Below are 15,126 nucleotides of genomic sequence, written 5' to 3'. Positions count from 1 at the left end.
CCACACACACACACACACACACACGCACTCACACGCACACACACGCACACACACGCACACGCACTCACACGCATACGCACTCACACACACGCACACACACTCACACGCATACACACACACACACACTCACACACGCTCACACTCACACACTTACTGACAGATCACACACCAAACCTTAGCAACAACACGAGCGTGAGTACACTACCAGTCAAAATTCTCTTCTGCTCACCAAGCCTGCGTTTATTTAATCAGAAATACAGCAAAAGCTGTAATATTGTGAAATATTTTTACTGTTTAAAATAACTGTTTTCTATGTGAATATCTGTTAAAATATAATTTATGTCTGTGATGTGCAGCTGTATTTTCAGCATCATTACTCCAGTCTTCAGTGTCACATGATCTTCAGAAATCAGTATAATATGCTGATTTGCTGCTTTAGAAACACTTATTATCACAGGTAAACGCTCTCGTCGTACAGGCTGAGCGCGACTGACCTGACTGAAGTTCATGTAGATGTATTCTCTGGCCTTCTGGTGAAGCTCAGTGCAGCCGATCTGCTCTGCGAAGCTGGCGATGCCGATGGCGTTGCTCGGGTCGAGCTGCTGCACGAGGAAATCACAGCAGGCCTTGACCACGCTGTCGATCTGGTACATGACGGCTCCGTTCATCACGTGAATCACACACTTCTCGCCCACAGAGATGCTCGCCGTGTACGCGAACTCGATGAGCCGGCCCATGACCTGAGAACAGCCAGACACGGATCAGACACGCGTGTGAGAAAGAGCCGTCACTAGCTCTTCTGAGACCCTCTTACCTTCGGGTGGATCCCCTCGATGGGCACCACCTCCATCCCGCACTCCTTCAGGCCGTTGGTGAACATGGCGCGAAACACCGGCGAGGACGAGGCCAGCACCACCTTATGAGCCACGAAGTCCACGGCGTCCAGCTGGCTGTATTTGACCCTCAGCGTGACGTCACACAGCTGGCGCTCCAGCCGCAGCTCGTTCATGATGGAGAAGGCGGCCGCTGTGTGGCTCTCCAGCGTGTAGCTGAACACACGGTGACCGTTCCTCGCCGACGGAGTCACCTCCGCCTTACACTCCGTCATACCGGCTGCCGCGTACATGCTCAGCGGCTCGGCACACGCATCGCTCGCCAGCGCAGGAGTGAGACGGCAGAGTCTTACGGGACGCTCTTCAACCTGCGGCTCCTTCAGATCAGACGTGAGCTCCTTAGGGATTCCTCCGCTGCTGCATTACATACACAATCAGCTTGATTTGACAGGAATCTGTTTAGACGGATTACTCATGAACCAGGAAGAGCACAGACACAAACGCTCGCGTCAGCTGAGAACAATGCAACCGGTCTGTCGCTCACATATTTGAGTCTTTTCCTCAAAGCGAGGAGAAACGTCTAGAGTCTTTCTGAGCAGGTTTGTCTGTCTGAAACTGAAGGCTGGACGTCTCTCGATCGTGAAGAATCTTACAGTGTCAGATTGAGACTCGTTAGAGTTCACTGCGAGTCCTGAGAAAAAACACAGACACATTTAAACCAAGTGACACGAAACACAGCAATCATAAACTCATTTCAGGGTCCTGAGGAACACAAGAACAAGCGGCTGATGCAGCTCACTGTACGATCGAGACCGTCATGAACGTGAGCTCAGACAGCACACGCTAGTCCGCTAGAAACATGAACTAAATATGAGATGTGAATGAGGGCTTACACAACCACTCCGCGTTAACATCCGTCTAATTTGATGAGATTCTTATAGGTGTCTGACCAATTTGATCTAAATCCCTGCAGTTTTATTGTGTGTGTGTGTGTGTGTGTGTGTGAGTGAGAGAGTGTGTGTGTATGTGTGTGTGTGTGAGAGAGAGAGTGTGTGTGTGTGTGTGAGTGTGTGTGTGTGTGTGAGAGAGAGTGTGTGTGAGTGTGTGTGTGTGTGAGAGAGAGAGAGAGAGAGAGCGAGAGTGTGTGTGTGTGTGTGTGTGTGTGTGAGTGAGAGAGTGTGTGTGTATGTGTGTGTGTGTGAGAGAGAGAGTGTGTGTGTGTGTGTGAGTGTGTGTGTGTGTGTGAGAGAGAGTGTGTGTGAGTGTGTGTGTGTGTGAGAGAGAGAGAGAGAGAGAGCGAGAGTGTGTGTGTGTGTGTGTGTGTGTGTGAGTGAGAGAGTGTGTGTGTATGTGTGTGTGTGTGAGAGAGAGAGTGTGTGTGTGTGTGTGAGTGTGTGTGTGTGTGTGAGAGAGAGTGTGTGTGAGTGTGTGTGTGTGTGAGAGAGAGAGAGAGAGAGAGCGAGAGTGTGTGTGTGTGTGTGTGTGTGTGTGAGTGAGAGAGTGTGTGTGTATGTGTGTGTGTGTGAGAGAGAGAGTGTGTGTGTGTGTGTGAGTGTGTGTGTGTGTGTGAGAGAGAGTGTGTGTGAGTGTGTGTGTGTGTGAGAGAGAGAGAGAGAGAGAGCGAGAGTGTGTGTGTGTGTGTGTGTGTGTGTGAGTGAGAGAGTGTGTGTGTATGTGTGTGTGTGTGAGAGAGAGAGTGTGTGTGTGTGTGTGAGTGTGTGTGTGTGTGTGAGAGAGAGTGTGTGTGAGTGTGTGTGTGTGTGAGAGAGAGAGAGAGAGAGAGCGAGAGTGTGTGTGTGTGTGTGTGTGTGTGTGAGTGAGAGAGTGTGTGTGTATGTGTGTGTGTGTGAGAGAGAGAGTGTGTGTGTGTGTGTGAGTGTGTGTGTGTGTGTGAGAGAGAGTGTGTGTGAGTGTGTGTGTGTGTGAGAGAGAGAGAGAGAGAGAGCGAGAGTGTGTGTGTGTGTGTGTGTGTGTGTGAGTGAGAGAGTGTGTGTGTATGTGTGTGTGTGTGAGAGAGAGAGTGTGTGTGTGTGTGTGAGTGTGTGTGTGTGTGTGAGAGAGAGTGTGTGTGAGTGTGTGTGTGTGTGAGAGAGAGAGAGAGAGAGAGCGAGAGTGTGTGTGTGTGTGTGTGTGTGTGTGAGTGAGAGAGTGTGTGTGTATGTGTGTGTGTGTGAGAGAGAGAGTGTGTGTGTGTGTGTGAGTGTGTGTGTGTGTGTGAGAGAGAGTGTGTGTGAGTGTGTGTGTGTGTGAGAGAGAGAGAGAGAGAGAGAGAGTGTGTGTGTGTGTGTGTGTGTGTGTGTGTGTGATGGCTAATGCACTGCACAGGTAAACACACATGCAACTGCTGCTGCATAAATGACAAACTTCAAAAACGGCAAAGAAAGGTCAGAGATCAGGACAGATTTAAACTAATGTGTATGGTTATTTAGCGAGTGAAAGTGTTTAATCTTACCGTTTTAATCCACAACGAACACATTCAACCTGAAATGTCACGATCAGTTTAATAAAGGCTCTAAATTCATCCTTTTCTTATAACGCCTCTTACATATTTTGCAGTACACAAAAATAAAACTAGAATCACAAAGTGCAACGATGTCTAAAATATTGACATTTAAACAGTGAGAGGCCTGGTATCCCCGGGCTGGAGTTTAAACTCTCTCCGGCCTCCGGCAGCTCAAAGCCGGCCACTCACACAGCAGCGCCGCGGCGCTGAACGAACTCTGCCTGAAGCTGCAGTCGATGTGTAAACCCTTCCGTGCCAAACCTCCCTAATGTTTACATTATTAATAAAAGACACTGTCGTTTCCACACGTTCACAAACCTCAACACTTATAAATATGCGGAGAAAAATCCAAGACGACTGTAATTACTGTAAAAGTGTGTTATTACTGTATTGTTACTGCTCGAGATCCACATACATCACACTGCGAGAGACGGAAATATCTTTTTTCAATGTGATCTCTGTTCATAATGATCAGATCCTCATTTGTAACGAAACAAGCCTTCATCATCATCATCATCATCACTGTCCATCAGCGCACTTAATAAATCAGAAGCTGTAGAAGTGACACGAAACAAAAGCGTTTCAATCACAGCACAAACACAGTCAACACAGTCGCTCATGAAAACACTTACAGATCATCGCAGCAGCAGCTCTCACTGAGTGTGTGTGTGTGTGTGTGTGTGTGAGAGAGAGAGAGAGAGAGAGTGAGTGAGTGTGTGTGTGTGTGTGTGTGAGAGAGAGAGAGAGAGAGAGTGAGTGAGTGTGTGTGTGTGTGTGTGTGAGAGAGAGAGAGAGTGTTTGTGAGTGTGTGTGTGTGTTTGTGTGTGTGTGTGTGTTTGTCACAGAAAGCAGAAACTCAGCGTGACTAAGCACAGACGCGCGCGCTCCCGAACCCCCGTGCACGCGCAAACAGCGTTCAGGCGCCAGTTAATCTCTCGAGGATCGAGTCTTCTGCTTCTGGCAGCTCAGGGCTGTGAATGATAACAATATCCTTAACAACTCTCGTTTATTAACGAGACTAACATGTTAGCTTCTTGTTCCGTTAATGCGTGAACTTCAGCTCAACTGTAAATGTCACGCTTTCGAGTTTTGTAAGTTTTAAAACGAAATTCAAGCAATAATACCGTGGTGGCGCACTGAATGTGGCGGAGCAGTTGTAGCGCCTCGGCTAAAGTAGAGTCGCTACATCGCTTCTTTGATCTCGCCGCCGCGTGGTCACGTGGTTGAACAGCATACGTCACCGCTTCACTCTCCAGCTGTTTGCAGCAACTCTCGGTAAACATTACAGCATATTATGCATTGATTATTACGTCGATGACATTTACAGGATCATTTTATTCTGGAGAGTGGTGGAGAGGCAACATTAATATGCTTTTCTTGTATTTAACCCTCAGGTATTCCTTACTTAGAATGTGACCATAGACCTGAACTATTCTTAAAGTTAATGAAATGTTCTATATTTTAATTCAATGATATTTAATTAATATTTTGAGGAGATCGTTTGGTACTAAATACTATTTGTGCAATAATTATGGTCCATTATTAATGACCACTTAAAATATTTTTTTCTAATGTTTCTATTATTTAAATCACAATTAGTGTAGTAGGCTTATTTACGGTTTAAGAGGCAAATTAGAGTCATTTTGTGGTTGGAATTTTATTTTATTTTATTTGTAATGCCATGGTTTACCCACTAGGTACCTGTATGGCTCTTTCATAAATATACATAAAATTAAAAAAGTTAATAAATTACATTATTTTTTAATGATATCAAGTACACACAGGTGAATATTAATGAAAACAAGCAAATACTGAATTTAACCCAAGAAAAGTTTAAAATGGTGTTAAAAAGGCATTCAACAGAAGATTTGTATCCCCTTATACAGTATATACATATGTATTGACATTGAATCGAGATCAAATTAAATATTAATTATATATAAATTAATAAGCTATATAGTTCTCAAGTTGGAAAATACATTTAGTTCCCAATTTAAGTGATCTTTAGTTCCCAGGACATCTTCGAGATGGATTAAAATGCTGATGAATACAAGAAAAGATGAGACTTAAACACATGAATATGACTGAAATGTTAAAGTGATTAAATGATAATAATACAACACGTTACATGTATCGAGCACTAGGTGTCGCTGCAGGTCAAGGCTGTTCTGGATTGGCTGTTGGCTGTGACTCTTGACTGGCACGTGCTGCTTCCTCTTTTATTTCAGAACTGCTGTTACTGCAGATGACTAGAGACATCTGACATCTGCATGGTTTTGCGTTTCTTAGAGTTGAGTTGGGCATTTGTATCTCATAAACATGTAGATCTGCTTCAGAAGTAATGATTTATTAATCTTCTGCCCTCATAAAACCTCTCAAGTCCGGTTTCATCATGGCCAAACCTCATTTAACCAATAACCCTGATGATCACAGTTTCATTTCTATATATAACCATCCGAAACTTCAGTTCTGGCGAGTGATGAAAGATGTGTGTGTGTGTGTGTGTGTGTGTGTGTGAGAGAGAGAGAGAGAGAGAGAGAGAGAGAGAGAGAGAGAGTGTGTGTGTGTGTGTGTGTGAGCGAGAGAGAGAGAGAGTGTGTGTGTGTGTGTGTGTGAGCGAGAGAGAGAGAGAGTGTGTGTGTGTGTGTGTGTGAGCGAGAGAGAGAGAGAGTGTGTGTGTGTGTGTGTGTGAGCGAGAGAGAGAGAGAGTGTGTGTGTGTGTGTGTGTGAGCGAGAGAGAGAGAGAGTGTGTGTGTGTGTGTGTGTGAGCGAGAGAGAGAGAGAGTGTGTGTGTGTGTGTGTGTGAGCGAGAGAGAGAGAGAGTGTGTGTGTGTGTGTGTGTGAGCGAGAGAGAGAGAGAGTGTGTGTGTGTGTGTGTGTGAGCGAGAGAGAGAGAGAGTGTGTGTGTGTGTGTGTGTGAGCGAGAGAGAGAGAGAGTGTGTGTGTGTGTGTGTGTGAGCGAGAGAGAGAGAGAGTGTGTGTGTGTGTGTGTGTGAGCGAGAGAGAGAGAGAGTGTGTGTGTGTGTGTGTGTGAGCGAGAGAGAGAGAGAGTGTGTGTGTGTGTGTGTGTGAGCGAGAGAGAGAGAGAGTGTGTGTGTGTGTGTGTGTGAGCGAGAGAGAGAGAGAGTGTGTGTGTGTGTGTGTGTGAGCGAGAGAGAGAGAGAGTGTGTGTGTGTGTGTGTGTGAGCGAGAGAGAGAGAGAGTGTGTGTGTGTGTGTGTGTGAGCGAGAGAGAGAGAGAGTGTGTGTGTGTGTGTGTGTGAGCGAGAGAGAGAGAGAGTGTGTGTGTGTGTGTGTGTGAGCGAGAGAGAGAGAGAGTGTGTGTGTGTGTGTGTGTGAGCGAGAGAGAGAGAGAGTGTGTGTGTGTGTGTGTGTGAGCGAGAGAGAGAGAGAGTGTGTGTGTGTGTGTGTGTGAGCGAGAGAGAGAGAGAGTGTGTGTGTGTGTGTGTGTGAGCGAGAGAGAGAGAGAGTGTGTGTGTGTGTGTGTGTGAGCGAGAGAGAGAGAGAGTGTGTGTGTGTGTGTGTGTGAGCGAGAGAGAGAGAGAGTGTGTGTGTGTGTGTGTGTGAGCGAGAGAGAGAGAGAGTGTGTGTGTGTGTGTGTGTGAGCGAGAGAGAGAGAGAGTGTGTGTGTGTGTGTGTGTGAGCGAGAGAGAGAGAGAGTGTGTGTGTGTGTGTGTGTGAGCGAGAGAGAGAGAGAGTGTGTGTGTGTGTGTGTGTGAGCGAGAGAGAGAGAGAGTGTGTGTGTGTGTGTGTGTGAGCGAGAGAGAGAGAGAGTGTGTGTGTGTGTGTGTGTGAGCGAGAGAGAGAGAGAGTGTGTGTGTGTGTGTGTGTGAGCGAGAGAGAGAGAGAGTGTGTGTGTGTGTGTGTGTGAGCGAGAGAGAGAGAGAGTGTGTGTGTGTGTGTGTGTGAGCGAGAGAGAGAGAGAGTGTGTGTGTGTGTGTGTGTGAGCGAGAGAGAGAGAGAGTGTGTGTGTGTGTGTGTGTGAGCGAGAGAGAGAGAGAGTGTGTGTGTGTGTGTGTGTGAGCGAGAGAGAGAGAGAGTGTGTGTGTGTGTGTGTGTGAGCGAGAGAGAGAGAGAGTGTGTGTGTGTGTGTGTGTGAGCGAGAGAGAGAGAGAGTGTGTGTGTGTGTGTGTGTGAGCGAGAGAGAGAGAGAGTGTGTGTGTGTGTGTGTGTGAGCGAGAGAGAGAGAGAGTGTGTGTGTGTGTGTGTGTGAGCGAGAGAGAGAGAGAGTGTGTGTGTGTGTGTGTGTGAGCGAGAGAGAGAGAGAGTGTGTGTGTGTGTGTGTGTGAGCGAGAGAGAGAGAGAGTGTGTGTGTGTGTGTGTGTGAGCGAGAGAGAGAGAGAGTGTGTGTGTGTGTGTGTGTGAGCGAGAGAGAGAGAGAGTGTGTGTGTGTGTGTGTGTGAGCGAGAGAGAGAGAGAGTGTGTGTGTGTGTGTGTGTGAGCGAGAGAGAGAGAGAGTGTGTGTGTGTGTGTGTGTGAGCGAGAGAGAGAGAGAGTGTGTGTGTGTGTGTGAGAGAGTGAGTGTGTGTGTGTGTGTGTGTGTGTGTGATACACACGTCTGTCTCATGGCCGTGGCTTTAGAGCGGAGCTCAAGGCTTGTGGTTTTGGTGTGTACAGCTCTCAGAAGTGTGGTGTGTATTTGTGTGTGTGTATGGCAGTGTGTGTTTACGGTAAACAGGGGAAAACTGAGCTGAATTGTGTTTCCATGTTAGTGTGCAAGTCGAGCAGCCCCTCTGCAAACTCCCACAGATCTGAACCACAGCCTTGACGTGCATCACTGCCAGCACACTGGACACGCTACACACAGAAATCACTATGAAGCATTTGTGTACAGCGTTCAACTATAGAGTGACCCTGAAGCATCTTCAGTGTGAGACTCTAAACAACACAAAACAAATCATTTAAATACATGAAGTCATTGAAGAACAAGGTTTTATGATAGGCTTCTCACACTGATGACAACAAATTACCAGAAATCCCAAAATCCCCCCCAAAAAACGATACAATGATCAGTTCGTAAAAGAAAGTTTTTTCTTAGTGTGAAGAACATTTTATAAATACAGTTTTTCACAATATTTTATTATCATGAAAGTGACCTAATGACATTTTCTATCCCTAAACCCTCACCAAATCCTTTTAGGTTTTACTATCGGCTTCATAATCAAACTTCATAATATTGGGATTGTATGTGAAATGCATGTACACGCTATACTGTATCTCAGTTATCTTCAAAAATATTTAATATCAAATAAAAAATAACATTTAGTATAAATCAGGCTTTACAAAAGCATCCAAAAACAGCATATCCAGTATTTACACTGTATAAAGAAAACTGTAGAAACAAACTTTAAATATGCTTTTGTGTGAAGAGATGCTCACGGTTTAACATTCGGTAAGAGCACGAGAGTGGAATATTTACAGTGATGTTCTTCATATTGCTTTTATCTGTGAAGGGTTTGTGTATTTTGCAGTATCAGAAATGATTGACATACAGTATATTGTCATATATAAGGCCTGTCTGCAGTTCAGTTCAGCAAACTGCATGTTTGTTTGAAGTCTTTGCATGCATTCAGATCTGATTCTGATACTGGCTGATGAACTGATATCTGAGTCTTTGTCGTTCTGAGTATTTGTGCAAATGTAACTGTGACTGACTCATGTTAGGACCGAATGCTGAAATGCTGAAAAACACCTACGCAAAGACCTCTTTCTGCTCACGATTTCAGGTCCATATCGCAAAAGCGACTGTCGTGTTTGAAACAGTTTCTCTTTCAGGCTGCATGAGGGTTTGTGACTGGGACGAGCCTTTAATTAGGTTCGATTTGTCACGATTCAGTCCAGAGCTTGAAATGTGCTCGGGCTTCAAGAGCGCTTATGTGATGACGGAGAGCTTGAGTTTGGGGTAGATGGATTTGATGGGTGAGGTGGTGGCGTTCCCGGACGAGATGGTCGTCTCCAGTCCCTGGGGGTTCATGTCTGTCTTCGTGAAGCTGATGCGGACGCCGATCTTCCTCACGCGGCCATCTTTGGTCATCAGGCAGCGGCAGCACAGCAGCTTCAGAATAGCCCTGCGCATGTCTCTGCTCGTCAGCGTGTAAATGACAGGGTTAATGAGGGAATTAGTTATGGCCACGCCCAGGAAGTAATCAGCCTTGAAGAGAACAGGACACATCTTCACGGGACACACGAAGTCCATCAGCAGGAGCACGAACAGCGGCATCCAGCACACGATAAACACTCCCACCACGATGGTGACGGTCTTCAGCAGAGCCATGTACTTCCGCGAGCGATGGCCGTAGGGTTTGCGCTGAACGCAGCTCGGGTTCTGCGTGTTGGACTTGACGAAGTGAAAGATGCGTGCGTACAGAAGGACGATGGCCAGCAGGACGGTCAGGAACACAAACACGCAGAAGAAGATGTAGCTCTTGGCGTAGAGCGGCAGGACGGTGGAGCACCACTCCAGATCATGCAGACAGTTCCAGCCCATAATAGGCAGAGCGCCTAGCAACAGCGACAGGGCCCAGCTGGCGGCGATCAGCGCGAACATGCGGTTGCGTTTGGCACGGTGGTAGGGCTTGGTGTTGAGCATGGTGAAGTAGCGCTCGATGGCGATGGCCAGCAGACTGATGACAGACGCTGATAGCGTGATGAAGACGCCGCCCTCCCTCAGAAACCACAGCAGCGGCGTCAGCTTCAGCGTGTTCGGACCCGACAGCACGATGTTCAGCATGTAGGTGAATCCGGCCAGCAGGTCCGACAGCGTCAGGTTACCCAGCAGGTAGTACATGGGCATGTGGAACTTCTTGTTCTTCCAGATGGCCATGAGGACGACCGAGTTCTCCACGACGGTGAAGAGGCAGATGAAGAGGAGGATGATGGAGTCTGGTTTCAGTCCGTCCTTGTACCGGTCCCGATCCAGTTTGCCGGTGTAATTATAGTGCCGCTGAAGGATTTCATTGCAGTGATAGCCCTGGTAGGCGCTCGTGAGAGCGAACGTGGACACGCTGGAGGTCACAGCACAATCCTCCATAGTTCACCAGCAAACTTCTTTTTGCTCGTAGTCTTCCTCAGTGATGAGACGCTGTCGAGTTCAGCTCATCGTACCAGAGAACATGGGTGTCAAAAAGCCGAACAAGAGTTGTTTTGTAAAGGGATGGCAGAACTGCTTCGTTTGGGTCCATCACTTCAGTCCTGAAAACACAAGAGCATCAGCAGGTCATCAAACCAACCAAACAGCACTCTTTCACGTTCTGCTTCTGCTGTGTGCACATCTGAGGTTCACTTTGACTAGCAGTCAGCGTGTTTCATTCCACAGATTTTAAAGAGATAGTTTACCCAAAAATTAGTATTTGCTGGTAGTTTACTCCCTCTTAGACCATGACTTTCTTTCTTCAGTAGAGCAGTAAATAAGATGTTTAGCTGAAACCGTAGTTTTTGATGATTCATAAAATGCAAGTCAGTGGCTACCAACACTCAAAAAAAGAAAAGAAAAGCATATCGAGCAACACAAAATGAATTTCCGTGGCTCCCGGCGATATACTGAGGTCTTATGAAGAAACGATCAGTCTGTGCAAGAAACCGAACATGTGGATTACAGGTAATAATGTTGTAAATAATGTTCAGTTTCTTGTACAGACCTCAATACATGTTGAGATAGTGAATTGGTGGGTTTTTGTTAAATGTGAGCCAAAATCATCACAATTAAAAGAACCAAAGACTTAAACTACTTCAGTCTGTGTGCATTGAATTCATTTAATACACGAGTTTCACAATTTGAGTTGAATTACTGAAATAAATGAACTTTTCCACGACATTCTAATTTATTGAGATGCACCTGTATATCGCCAGGAGCCACGGGTATTCGTTTTGTGTTGCTCAATATGCTTTTTTGACAATCAAAGTGTTTTATGAATCACCAAGAGCCACGATTTCAGCAAAAAATCTTCTTTACTGTTTTACTAAAGAGAGAAAAGCTCATCTACATCTTAGATGGCCTGAAGGTGAGTTCATTACCTGCACAATGTCATTTTGTGATGTCTGAGTAACATCACATTCGGTCAGCCGCTACTCTTTGAGTTTGATCGTGTTTAGTGAAATTCATTTGAGCCAGTCGGATTCATTTCATGAGCAGAAATCTTTAGTCTTTTATAGTTTTTCAGTTTCAGACACACGTGAGTGATGTGGAGCCAGGGAATTCAGGGGCTCCATTCAGACACATGTTAACGTTTAACTGTCTCATGTTACCGAGGACTGTGTATGTCGAAGATTGGAGCAGGAAAACAACGCTAAAGCGTAAGTTCTTCCATTAAATGAAAAAGCTCTTGCAAATTCTGTAGAATCACATTTGTACAATGATACCCAAAAGATGCATTAAATTAGAGACAATCAGTTCATTGAAATACGCGATGCATTTTACAAGAGTCTCAACAGTTAACATTAGTTAATGCATTAACTTAACACTAAGACTAACCCTAACTAACAATGATCAATACACATATTACAGTATTTATTCATCTTACTTAATGTTAGTTAATAAAATACAACTGCTGATTATTAGTTCATTTTAGTTCAATTCCATTAAAATAATATTAACAGATATAACTTTTGATTTTAATCATGTATTAGTAAGTGTTGAAATTAGCATTAACTAAGATTAATAAATGCTTTAGAAGTATTTTCATTGTTAGTTCATGTTAACTAACAACTAAAGTTAAATGGAGCCTTATTGACCTTTGATTCGTTCACATATTCACAAAGTTAAGAAAGTTCATAAAGACACACTAAAATCAGACAAATACTGCTAATTTGGATTTCTGTGAATGGTTATTTTCTGTGTGTGTGTTTAATTTTCTGTTCATACACAGTTCTGCTGTGTTCTAAATGGGTCTTTGGTTCTTAGTTAAACCCTAAGCAGAGACACATGCTGGAATTACAGTTAGCTATGCAGCAGTGTTATTCTGTGTCGTCTCTGTCTGATAAAACAATCAAATGAAACATTCAACACAAGCTGGAATGAGTAATTACAAAAGCATACACACACATGTATCTCTACAGAAGCTGAGCCTAGAGAGATCCTGTGGATCACTGACCCTCATTATTCAGAATAATTTAACATGAGTAATTGTGTTTCAGAAGGGTTAGAAATCTCTTACCGTTTCTAGTTTTGTGTGTCAGTGCAACTTCTGCTGTGGCATGAAAACTTCAGTGGAAGAAACAAACACGACTCAACATGAAACTACAGGCGAGCTGCATGCAAAATGAGAGGCGTGCAATTATACAGAACGCTCTCTCTCTCTCTCTCTCGTTCACTCAGTCCTCCCTCGCGCGCTCTCTCCCTCTCTCTATTCCTCTAAACCTGCAGTGGTTGAGGTTTTAACACTTGTATGTTTGTTGGTTTCAGTGGCTCGTAATACGATTCTGATATGAATCTTCCTGTAGGAGTCACAATAATGTCCACTGATGAACACATTAATTAGCTCAAATGGCTCATTAGATTATCTGTGAACATGCAGCAGTGTGATTACAGTTCCAGAGAGCGTTGAGCCGAATGCGGGTTCAGTCAGATGAAGTGAGCGTGAATGTGTTGTTGGATCAGACTCGAGCTCAGGCTTGTCTTCTCATGTTCTGCCTCAGGTATCAGAGTTACTGTTACTGCCCACCGCATCTCTGAGTTTCCTCTTCACACACCTGCGCTCTTCTCTCTGGCTTTGAACTGTGTGACTGTGACGCGTCAGACGCTGCCAACACGAGGAGCGCTGGAGTAAAACAAACACTGAGCATCAGTTTAGCTGGCAGACGTTACAGCTCAAACAGACGAGCCAAAAAATCTGATCCGGCTTAACACTAGCTGGATCCTGCAGTCAAACTGGTTCAACAGGTCACAGGTGTATCTGGGAATGAAACACGAGGGGGCATTTGTTTATGTAGCTCAGTTTTTAGCATGAATAGTCAATTTGAAGCAGTTTTGTCTGGCGCTCGTCTGTCTCCCTGACAGTTAAATGTTGTTTTACCGTCTGATAAAGAGGTCAGAGGTCAGACGGGTCGTCCAGTTTGACCTTCGAGGTCACATTTATCCTTCGGTGTCTCTCTGAAATGAGAACGAGAATGAGCCGTATATGCATTATTGTTTGCATGAAGCAACATTATCCGAGTCATGACGTCACTTTTATTTATACTGTGCTTTATACAATACAGATTGTTTCAAAGAAACTTTACGGGGATACATTTAAATGTAATACATTTTAATAATATCTATTTTCTATACATATTATTCTTATCAGTAGTCAAAAAAAATGAACGGGAGAACAACACCCTAAATGTATAAAACTTTTTGATTTTAGAAAGTGCTTTGAATTTGAAAAATGTTTGGATGAAAGTATACAAGCAAAAATCAGTTTTGACTTTCTGACAGTGTAATATGATACCGTTTTTGGGGTTGTTAGTGCTTGGCCTTCACTTCTCGATGAAGTACGTGCGCATGATGATGTTATTGTGTCTGTAAGGGATTCTCTTCAGATTGAACGCACTATATCTATCTATATCTTACTGAGATGCGATTTTATAGATGGTTTATACTTTTTGAAAATAACGAAACGCAGCACAGCTCTGTCTAGTGCACACGCGTTCTGTGTTGCTTTTATGGTTGTATGTACCGAAAGTGCTGTAGCAGTCATACGTGTTATCCTCAACATGAGTTTTGCAGTATTATTGCTAACGATCAGTTGATAACATTCCAATGTGAATATGACTGAATATGACCGCGCTGCTGCAACAGTGCAACATGAAAACAGTAGAAAATAACAAAGTAGCGAAAGAAAAAAAGTGCAGGTTGAAAAAGACGCATGTTTAGTAAAAGAGATGAGTTTTTAAGGTGGTAGACGAGGCTGTTTCTCGTTGATGCCGTGGCTCTGCTGTGGTCGCAGCGCTTCATTAATATTGCGGCGAGAACGATGAGCTTGTTTCCTGTCTTTCTGCAGTTGCTGGCACATATATGACGAGCTGCTTGTTTCAGAATCAGTTTTACACATTCAGACGAAAAAAGGACAGAAACAAATAATGATCAATATTATTGAATGTACAGTAAATACAGTTAACAGACTTCGTATTGCATTTTTGTCACACTTGACAGTAAAGCACTGATTTTGAGCTCGGATGCTGTAAATGTACTGCTATTAAATTGTCATGTCGTTCCAAACCTGTATGACTTTCTCTATTCTGTGAAATACATTTTGAAGAATGTTGGTAACCAAACATGTTGGATACCATATTATAAAAACAAAAAAACGACATTTCTCAAATGATCTTCCACAGAAAGAAAGCTTTGGAATGACAGTAACACTGCTAAAGAGTTAACAGCTGATTTATGTTAGACACTGACAGCCCGATTTCTATTTCATCAAGCTCTAATTGAATTAACATTTTACTTCTATTAAAATTCATTAGAATGATTAAAAGTATTAAGATCAATAAAACCATGCTCCTTGTTACCATGGATATGGTTTATAAAATAAATTAATAATTATAAATTATAGAATTTATTATAAAACAATTGTGTAAACACGCAGAAATTATGAAAACCTCTATGAAAGTAACTTATATTTAAAATAAAAAGTAATAACAGCAACATTTTATGCATAACACAAAATTCTGAGTCAAATCTGAATGGATGAAGCGGCTGGCAGATGCACGGTTAATCGTAGCACCGTTTCGTCACACATTTGGAGTATTTGGAGTATTTTGTGGTTACTGATGTGCTGCATTTTAAACACCTCGTCTTCTATACTCTCCGGGG

The 15,126-nt window shown here is 43.9% G+C and overlaps 2 protein-coding genes across 5 annotated transcripts in view; both read right to left on the bottom strand.

Annotated features, from left to right (window-relative positions):
- The window catches only part of keap1b (kelch-like ECH-associated protein 1b), an 11,184-nt gene extending 7,153 nt beyond the window's left edge, over positions 1–4,031 (bottom strand). The window contains exons 1-3 of one of the 4 annotated variants that reach the window (XM_016254364.1): positions 3,969–4,031; positions 815–1,524; positions 495–740 (exon numbers count right to left, since the gene is read on the bottom strand). In XM_016254364.1, coding sequence (XP_016109850.1) covers positions 495–740; positions 815–1,126 — 558 coding nt within the window. In that variant the 5' untranslated portion in view covers positions 1,127–1,524; positions 3,969–4,031. The other 3 variants (XM_016254366.1, XM_016254367.1, XM_016254365.1) reach the window with 3 other exon arrangements.
- Positions 4,032–8,396: 4,365 nt separating this feature from the next.
- Positions 8,397–12,564, bottom strand: LOC107568379 (sphingosine 1-phosphate receptor 1-like). The gene is made up of 2 exons (XM_016254335.1): positions 12,488–12,564; positions 8,397–10,526 (listed from the first exon to the last, which is right to left on the bottom strand). The coding sequence occupies exon 2, from the start codon at positions 10,363–10,365 to the stop codon at positions 9,208–9,210; it is 1,158 nt and encodes a 385-aa protein (XP_016109821.1). The 5' UTR covers positions 10,366–10,526; positions 12,488–12,564; the 3' UTR covers positions 8,397–9,207.
- Between the last annotated feature and the right edge of the window lie 2,562 nt (positions 12,565–15,126).

The sequence above is a fragment of the Sinocyclocheilus grahami genome, unplaced genomic scaffold (assembly GCF_001515645.1).
Source record: "Sinocyclocheilus grahami isolate Dianchi unplaced genomic scaffold, SAMN03320097.WGS_v1.1 scaffold1239.1, whole genome shotgun sequence".
Lineage (NCBI taxonomy): Eukaryota > Metazoa > Chordata > Actinopteri > Cypriniformes > Cyprinidae > Sinocyclocheilus > Sinocyclocheilus grahami.
This window is presented reverse-complemented; position numbering and strand designations above follow the sequence as displayed.